This window comes from Eutrema salsugineum, unplaced genomic scaffold (assembly GCF_000478725.1).
Source record: "Eutrema salsugineum unplaced genomic scaffold, Eutsalg1_0 scaffold_2, whole genome shotgun sequence".
NCBI lineage: Eukaryota > Viridiplantae > Streptophyta > Magnoliopsida > Brassicales > Brassicaceae > Eutrema > Eutrema salsugineum.
Window position 1 is genome coordinate 9,595,151 of NW_006256829.1, and position 9,800 is coordinate 9,604,950.

At 35.3% G+C, this 9,800-nt stretch overlaps 2 protein-coding genes across 2 annotated transcripts; one reads left to right on the forward strand and one right to left on the reverse strand.

Annotated features, from left to right (window-relative positions):
* Positions 1–74: 74 nt before the first annotated feature.
* On the reverse strand, positions 75–2,000 carry LOC18019203 (30S ribosomal protein S16-2, chloroplastic/mitochondrial). The gene is made up of 3 exons (XM_006401201.2): positions 1,744–2,000; positions 1,589–1,634; positions 75–522 (listed from the first exon to the last, which is right to left on the reverse strand). The coding sequence occupies exons 1-3, from the start codon at positions 1,874–1,876 to the stop codon at positions 294–296; spliced, it is 408 nt and encodes a 135-aa protein (XP_006401264.1). The 5' UTR covers positions 1,877–2,000; the 3' UTR covers positions 75–293.
* Positions 2,001–2,126: 126 nt separating this feature from the next.
* On the forward strand, positions 2,127–5,105 carry LOC18019204 (zinc finger CCCH domain-containing protein 65). The gene is made up of 7 exons (XM_006401202.2): positions 2,127–2,402; positions 2,563–3,398; positions 3,491–3,556; positions 3,646–3,777; positions 3,878–3,928; positions 4,068–4,208; positions 4,304–5,105. The coding sequence occupies exons 1-7, from the start codon at positions 2,246–2,248 to the stop codon at positions 5,015–5,017; spliced, it is 2,097 nt and encodes a 698-aa protein (XP_006401265.1). The 5' UTR covers positions 2,127–2,245; the 3' UTR covers positions 5,018–5,105.
* The last annotated feature ends 4,695 nt before the right edge of the window (positions 5,106–9,800 follow it).

Consider the following 9,800-nt stretch of genomic DNA (forward strand, 5'->3'; position numbering starts at 1 on the left):
TATACTTTACGTACCAGTAATACGTACTAGTATTAATTACGAATATAACAAGTTAATAACCACAATTTTAAAAAAAAAAAAAAATCAATAGCTTCATAATATTAATGCAAAATGCGTGCTGGTTTCGCAAAAGTTTGCTAAACATCTTGCCGTTTATTCCCAATCAAGGAACAAGCAGAAATGTGCATTCACAAAAGTAACAAACTCAACTGAAAAGCTACAACGACAAAGGCTAACGCGATTAGTTCATGGACTCTTGTCTTCTCCATCGTCTGCTTCCTTAGACTGATGAATCACGGACTCTTGTCTTCTGCATTGTCTTCTTCCTTAGGCTGGTTATCGATAACCGGTGGTTTTTTCTCTGCATCCACATAGCGACCTGTCATTGGATCAACCGGGCGAGTGTCTCTTGCTCCACCTTTACGTCCCATAGCCACCATTGGAGGAGGAGGAAGTAAACCTGATCTGAAAAGGAGACGTTGAACTGGATCTGATGGCTGAGCACCAACAGATAACCAGTACCTGTACAGAAAAAAAACAAAACCGAACATGTCCATTAATCAGAAACTACATGCATCTTTTGTTCAAATTACCCATTCAGAACAAGAACTTTGATCGTATGAACAGGTTCTATGTAATCTTCGCATGCGTTCTGATACTATCTACACGTCCTAATGTTAATTTAAAATGATGCAAAAGAGCATGACAAGATTCCAAAGCTACATGACCACTTGTGCAAAAGACGTTGTATAGGGTGAATGTTTCGGTAAGTATGTATACGAATAGAAAAATCAATAGGTTATCATCTCACGATAATAGGAAGTAATTTCAGAGCTTAGAGAAAGAGTTCAACAGAACAACTCAAGGCCGGTGAAGGAGTTACATTTCAAATATACACAAATGTGTTGATGAATTTCCACAATCATTTGAGGTTTTTTACTCTTTGACTGAATGAAATTCAACAAGGTATAACATTGCTTTCAACTAACTGTTAAACAACATGACATGAAAGAAAATGATCTAAACCAGACCATGGAAATATGCACATCCACATTTCGATGATAAAAACCATTCAAGACTGACGTCAGCTTGTTTGTATTAGATCGATAGACAGTTATATAGCGGAATGCGACTATGAAACAATGTATTACGATTCATAGAGGCAGCTTAACCCTAATTGATACTAGAGCACCTACCTACATAAACCCCTGTAGCTTCAACTAACCAAAAGACTTCGAATGCAGAAACCCAGAAGTTCAGAACAGTGATTCAAGTAAGTAGAAGACAGTTGCAAGGTTTTTCTAAATTGAACGAAGAACATTCTTTCCCAAAATTAGAATGGATATAATCAAATTAAGACTGCTTCCGATTAAATTAGCCTAATTTTTTCAACAGCTCCATTAACAAATTAGTAAAACTAAGAGACCTTCTTGTAACAGTGGCCTAAATCATCCAACTCTATTCACAAATCCAAATGTGTTTTCCAGAAACTAATAGGCACCCTCTAGAAGTGCATTCCAAGACCTCTTTCTGAGTAAATTCAACTGAAACCAATTCGGAAGCCAAAGAAAAGATCAGAAGAACATACTTTATTCGATCAAACTTCAGCCCCATTCTCTTACCACCGTCCTGGCCTGCACACAACCGAAACACCGAGATCGTGTAAGAACAAACGAAGAGAGCATTCGATAGCCTACGAACAAAAATGAACTCCAAACACAGATACAAATTCTTCTTTATCACCTGGCAAAGGATTGAAGTAACCTAAGACCTCGAGATGCTTCCCGTCTCTAGGGGATCTGCTATCAGCGGCCATAACTCGAAAAAATGGTCGATTTTTGCATCCGAGTCTCGATAATCGGAGCCGTACAACCATGTTTCTCTTCCTTTAGCTAAATTACAAAATGATCAAAGCCTGATAATTCGATTGTTATGGATAATGAGAGAGCGAAAGAGAGACTGAGAAACGAAAGTTGAGATCGATTAAGATTTTAGGGTTCAGGGTTTTTTTCTACGGTGTTGGGTCCTTAAACGACGCCGTTTTTCAGTGACGTCCGCTTCAAAACCGTCTTTTATTTTCACGGCGCCGTTAAATAATCAAGAAGGCGTTTTCATCATCCCGCACCTATAAACAAGCGGGTTTATATTAATCGCTTCGCCGCCACAAAGACGGTCTTTTTCCGGCGACGGCGAAACGAAGGTGGCCGTTCCTTCACCGATTGAGATTGTATTTCTGGAAGCGACAATGGAATCTTCTGTCACTCCGCTTCCTTATCGACGCTCGCATCTGTCGAATCAGACTTATCGCTCTACGCTTCATCATCTCTGCTCGAGTTTCGATCGGGAGCCCGGAGTTTCTCTTACCACACCGGCTATTCTTCAGGATCTGGTGCTAAGAACAGGTGAGTTCGAGTAAAACTGAACTTCTTTCTGTGTGCTTAAGTTTTATAAATTTCGATTTTGTGTTATGAAGAGTTGCCAGAAACTATTAGTCTAATCTCAATGTAGTGAGTTTGAATAGTATGATCCTGTTTCTGATGCTTTTGTGTTTTCTGAAAATAGAAATTGCTCAAGCTTCTCCGGGAGAAACTTGCGAACCTGGAAAAATATGTGCTGATGAAAAGCCGCCGGAGAATCTATCGATACTGGAACCAAGATCCGATGGAGGATCTGGTGAGTCAAGAGCTGAGAAGGAGGAAAAGATATTGATGCTTGGAGATGTTTTTGATGGAATCGACTTGCAAGATGCATCTGTTGGTAATCAGCACAAAGATTTTTTCGATGATTTTGAGCTTATGATAAATGACAGTGAAGACTTTGTTCCAGAAAGTTGTGTGAATTTCTCTGAGACACTGGATGTGAATGACTATGATGTTGATGGTATGGCGAAACAAGCTCTTGTTTTTGTTCAAAATGTCGCGGAGAAGCCTAACAACACTGCTACTGAGATTCAAGTAGATTCAGTAGAAGGTGACGATAAGAAGGTTTCTGAGATTATTGGGAGTAAGGCAGAGGAAGTTCCCAAATTAGCTGAATCTAATGAAGTTCTAAGTTCTGGAGTTGTGGATATTAATAACGAAACCCTTGCTAGAGAGATGGAATCCGAGAAGAAACCTGTTGATTGTAGTCAGGTCGTGGCAGCTTCTATTTCTCAGATGGTTGAAGATGGAGATGTCGAAGAAGGAGAGATATCTGGAGATGATAATGATAATATGCTGATAGGAGATGATTTACCAGTCGAAAGACACGAGGATTCTCATGTCTCACAGGAGATAGTGGATAAAAATGGAGAAGGGACTAGTAAGAGTTCTTGTTCTGGTCCCTCTTTTGGTGTTGAGGTATTGAATGTAGAAAATGGAGTAAAGGAGAAGGATCAAACTTCCAAAAACCAAGAGAAGGTATCTGGAATATAAAAAAATGGATTGTTGTTATGGTCTCGTATATGGCGTTTACGAAATCTCACTTGTGTTTTTACTTTTTTTATCTGCAGATGGCTTCTGGAACTCGCATAAAGAAAAAGTCTGCGCCTTCAAAGGAAGCAAAAGCTAGAAAGAAGGTAACATATCATGGGAACATGTTGCAATCTGTTTTTTTTTTTTTTGTGGAAATAAGATGTTTGCTAATTGATAAGCTATTTTTATGCAGGCCAAATTTCGGAAGAAAAGAGCTCAAGAGCGTATAGCCCTTGGCGTGAAAAAGCTGCAACTTAAACCAGTAGCTCCGAAACCAATACCTATAAAATATTGTCGACACTATCTCAAGGGACGGTGCCATGAGGTATGTACAATGGCTCTGAATTCTACAAAATTCCGTGGAATCTAAACTGTTGTTTTCTTGTTGCTGATGAAACTTTTTTTCTTTCTTTCATGTTTTGCAGGGAGAAAAATGCAAATTTTCACACGATACAACTCCAGAAACCAAATCTTTGGTATGATTTACTGTTTCAAATACATATACTACTCTCTTGAACTTTATATACAACCAATCATTTAGAAAAAAGCTGAATCATATATATTTTGTTTTCTCTCTGGTCTCTACTCAATACTCATGTCTTCTTGTTGTTTCAGCCTTGCTGCTACTTTGCAACCCAGTCATGTATGAAAGGAGATGATTGTCCGTACGACCACGATCTCTCCAAATACCTTTGCAATAATTTCATTACCAAAGGTTCTTGCCACAGGGGTGATAATTGTTTGTTTTCACACAAGGTATAAAACCAATCTCGCTCTTCTCTTAAAGCTTCTTCCGAGTTTAAGCATATAATTGATCTTTAGATCCTAATTTACCAATCTTCACTTTACAGGGCACTCCACAGGCTGCTTCAGATACACCGAGTGCAAATGTAACAACCTCATCAACTAACATCACTGCAGCGTCTTTCTCACCTCAGAAATCAAATAAACAAACAGTGAGAGAGGCCATAGCAAAATTACCGACGATCCAAGCAAGAGTGTCAATCCCAGATATGTTTTTGAAGCCCTCGAGTCAAGCTAACCAAAGAAACTCATCTGATGCATCACCTCCACAGATTCCTCCTCTGAGAAAACCATCCGTTGCTCCAAAGGGTATGAGTTTTCTCTCTCTCGAAAAAACCTCACAAGAGGATACCGTGAAACCACCGTCTCTTGGGTCCAAGCAAAACACACAGAACTCTGATAATCAGAGCTTGAAGCAGTCACAACAGAGAAGCTCTGTTCCTATGGTGCCTCCAAAAGGAATTAGCTTAACATTTGCATCAGAGAAACACAAAGCTCTGAATCAAGAGCCGCCTCAAGAATCATCAAGTAGTAGAAATCTCAAGACAACGCCTAATTCACACATTCAAAGTTCTCTAAACTCAACCATGAAACTCGCTGCAGAATTCGAATCCGCTAAAGTTGAGAGGCGCACAAATGACTCCGCAGAAGCTGTAAATAAGGGCGATGTTGCCGTTAACACGAGTGTAACCAGAAACTCAGGGAACATACCTTCTAAGATTCTCGAGTTTTTGTCGAGCTTCCGCCATGGCAAAAACTGATCTTTTTCTGGTTTTTTTAGATAAAAGGATGTACTGTGTAGATGTAACGGATCACGGATGTATTGAGTATTTAAAGGTCTACTTTCTTGTGAGGTTACGGGAGTGATAATCGTGAATGTAAATATTGCATTTGAAGTACGAATAGAATAACGAAATGATTCGTGCTAGTCAAACACGGATATGGTCTGATTTCAATTGCCACGTGTAGTAGAGAACGGCATTTTGTAGTTGATCCAATTCAAAGTAAGAAACGAAAACTCATAAACAATAACTCAAAGGAGATCAAGATCTGATTTGCTTTTTTCTTTAAGGAAAATACACAAATCACTATTTTTTTTTGTCTACTACCCATCTACTAAGCCACGGTAAGTTGAATCACTATCTTAAAAAAAAAAAAAAAAAAAGCTATCTTCGCTGAGTCGTCAGCGGTTCAATTCAATTTGTCAATTTATGCTGTACATTACGAACCTTTGATGAATATTAAACAAAGGAAAATAATTATACACTACTCTTGAATAGTTGAATATATTTATTTTAATTTCGAGTTATTTTCGTCAATAATGCATGAAAATGCTATTAAAAGGTATTTATGTATATTATGAAGGGTAAAAGAGTTATGTCGCCAGGTAAATCCATTAATATATGATTTTTTTAAAATCAAATAACCAATAATAAATGATAAATCCATTAATATATAATTTACTATTTAGATATCATCATATATAGTTATATTGATCATAAAGGTTTAGTATCTTTTATAAACAAAAGTTTAATATAGAAAAATGCTAGAATTACGTATGTAGGTTTTCTTTATGGTCGTCACGTATGTAGGCTTTTCAATTTTCATTTATGTTATGTATGGGTTTTCTATATAATTTAACGGTTCAGAATTTATAAACCATTTCAACTTCCTATTGGTTGGTAATTCCTAATTTGGTATTCGTTGCCATGTATCAACTTGTTCCTGGGAGGACATACAAATTCAGAATCCAATCAAAATGGAAATAACTTTAGTTGAATTCTTTTATTTTTATTTATTTAAGGGACAACTCACATTAATGTTTATCAGTTATCCTGCGACTTCGTTTATTCGAGTAATTCTATTTATTGGGTGGTATATATTTCTTAAACCCATTTTGTACATTCATGGACTTGATATATTTTGAATAACCAGCCCATTTACTTTAATTGTACATATCAGCTTTTATTTGTGGAGGATATGTACCTTCTTCTTTTTTCACTGTTTTACATTTGTAATTGTATGCATGTACAATAATGAAATCGTGACTATTGTTTTAACTTTTAAACTAGGTGGGGATCCGCGCGATGCGCGGGGTTGCGAGGTCTATGAAGCTGAGAACTTATTTTTTTTTTATAATATCAAAATGCTAATGTATTATAGAAACTTTTAATTTTGGAAGAGCATTCATAGTCATAAAATTGGTTAGTTGAATAATTGTATTTTTTTTAAAATTCATTAATTCTGGAAACACCATTATTGTTTTGTATTCTATTTGTTTTATGTTTGATTCTCGACAATAAGGACAATCATTAATAGGAAAAGGATAAGTAAACTAAAATGTCATTTAATATATAATTAAATAAACTATTTAAATTGTAAAACTCTAAACCTTAAAAAAAAAACTATTGTTTCCTTACATTCTGAAAGACGGCCTTGTATACAATGTTCAAAATCTTGGTTTGTGGCTTACCCATTGTATCTGTTATCAGAATCTTCATACCAGCTCTTGAAGTAACACGACATATAACCACATAAAGTTGTCCATGGGAAAATACTGGTTTTGGTAAATACAGGCCAACCTTTTGCAAAATCTGTCCTTGACTTTTATTGATAGTCATTATATAGGCGATAGCTACCGGAAATTGTCTACGCCTCATTCTAAAAGGAAATCTTGTCTCTGTGGGGGAAACAAACATTTGTGGGATCAAGACCTTTTGACCAATATATTCTCCAGTTATGTGGCTAGCTTGAATAACATGTTTGGCCAACTGTGTTACCAAGAGTCTTGTTCCATTGCATAAACCACCTCTAGGGTCAATATTCCGAAGCATCATAATAGGTGTCCCTATTTTCAATTTCAATTCATGGTTTGGCAATCCTGAGATCTTAATACTATTAAGATATTTCTGTGTGTAAACTTTCTCGTCAATCTTGCCCTTATCAGAAGTATTGATGCTGTCCGAACTTAAATACTGTATGTATGTTCCTCAGCTAAAAAATGTTTTACGAAGTTCAGTTGATCGCATTATGAAGCTAATGTGTAAGATCGTATGTATAAAGCGTTAAATATGTTTACCTTTTATTTCTGACAACATGTATTCGTTTACGAGATCGTTTTTTTTGTCACATCTTCTTCTTGTTTTCTGTTTTCCTCATCTTCTTCCTATTTTACTTCTTCTTCTTCTTCTTCATCGCCTTTGTCTTCTTCGTTCTCTCCGACTTTATTTTCTTCTTATTTTTTGTCATTTATTTACAGCAATCAAATATATGTACTTGAAAACTTTAACTATTTCTCTCTCCTCATCCATATGTCCATCCCTCTTTTAATATTTATCTCTCATTCTCTCATTTCCCCCTCGTCCTAAATTTATATATATCATATGATTTAGATAACTACATTTAAAATAAGAAGTATTCAAAAATAAAAAATAGGAACACAAAAAATGTGAGCTAACATAGATTGAATATCATGTACCTATAAGGTTAACTCTCTCTACCATATCTCTTTCTCTCTCTTTCTCCCCCTTTCTCTCTCTCTCTTTCTCTCTCTCTCTCTCTCTCTCTCTCTCTCTCTCTTTCTCTCTCTCTCTCTCTCTCTCTCTCTCTCTCTCTCTATTTCTCTCCCTCACACTCTCTCTCTCCATCGACATGTCCCTAAAGCATCTTTATGTCCCTGAAAGCTTTAACTCAATTTCTCTCTATCTCCCCCTTTCTCCAAATTCATCACCCATTTCCCCTTCTTATTCTTCAATATTTTTCGTCATGTCATAATTTTTCTTATTATGATTTTTTTTCCTTTTTTCGGTCTTCTTCTTCGTCTTTTCCTTCTTCTTTATCATCGACGTCAATTTTCTTATTCCTTATCTTTTCTTTCTTCTTCTTCATCGTCTACAACTTTTATTTCATTTCTCTCTTCTGATTTGTCTTCTTCTTTTTCTTCCTCTTTTGTTTTGTTCTACTCTTCTTCCTATTCTTTATCTTTTGGTTTAGTTCTTCTTCGTATTTTTCTTATTCTTTTTCAGTTTTTTTTCGTCTTCTTCTTCAATCTCTAATTTTAAGGATTTTGCCTTCTTTTTCGGCCCCAATTTATTCATCTTATTTTTCCTCATAATTTCCTTTTTCTTCTTCATCATCTTTGACTTGTACTTTTTTTTCTTGATCTTCTTTTTCTCGTATTTTCCTTCTTCTTCTTCTTCATCGTATTTGACTTGTACTTTTTTTTCTTCTTCCTCTTATATATTTTTCGATTTTCTTATTCCTCACCCTATTCTTTCATCTTCATCATTGTCTTTGACTTCTGCTTCATCATCTTTGTATTTTCTCAGTTCTTCTTCTTTTTAAATTTTTATTAGCCTTCTTTATTCTCTACTTCTTATTCCTCTTTGGTCTTCATCAAACTCATCTTCTTCTGGTTTTTCTTGATCTCTTTCTCATCCTCACCTACTTCATTTTCTCATTTCTTCTTCTTTTATTTTGTTTTCTTTCGGTTTCCTTCTTTAACTAAAACATCTTTTTTTTTATATCCTTATTCTTCTTCACTATTTTGTGTTCTCATATGCTTTTTTTATTCTCAATGGTTTTATTCAAATTCATCTTTTTTTTAGTTTTTATCATTAACTACATCTTCTTCTTTATACTTATACTTCTAAGTTATAAAGAATTATAGGTGAATAAAAGTAAAAGCAATATATATGATTTATTAGGAAAACTCTTTGTATGTCTTTTTTAACAATAAATAACAATTATGAATGGCTTAAAATAAGAACAATATATAAATTATTAGTAGCAAAAACTAATTAGGAATCTGTTTAATTGTTTATTTTTATTGATGGTAACTAAACTTAGAAAGTACATTAGGGAAAACAATTAAAATCCAAATACAACAAAAAATCAAAGAAAATTGTTAAAATAAGATAATTAAGGAAAATTAATCAAAGACAATGCAAAGAATTGACGAAACTTATACTAAAAACATTGAATGGATCGACCAAACATAAAAAGGATTCATCATAGAAGCTGCACGTAACAAAGCAGTGTACATCATAAGAAGAAAGGAGTGGGAACCCATTGACTTTCCTTATAGATAGCTTCGACATACTCGGTATCATCGTGCATTAAACTCAAAGCATAACATGCATCTTTGAAAGTACGGTGGACAACACCATTAATTGTTCTTATATCCATCTAAAAACATGGATCGCGAACGACATGCAATAAAACCCTCAAGTAGTAGGCTTCGCCAGCGTTAGAGTTACAGTAGGCTATAATACTCGGTCTGGAGTTACCACAAAGACGGTGGTGCCATTGATGTTTTTATGATCCCAACCCCAATGGATCGGAAATTCAAAAGACATATATGATATGGCTTCAGGATAGTCTTAATTTAACGAACCTGTAAATTTATCGTTGTAAACATCGCAGAAAAATGTTCATCTTCTGTAAAAACGATTTGAGATGGAGGCAGATGTTACGGCAAAATCTGATGATCACGGAGGGAAAGATTGCTGGTCGCTATAGAAAATTCATAAAAATTTTGAAGGA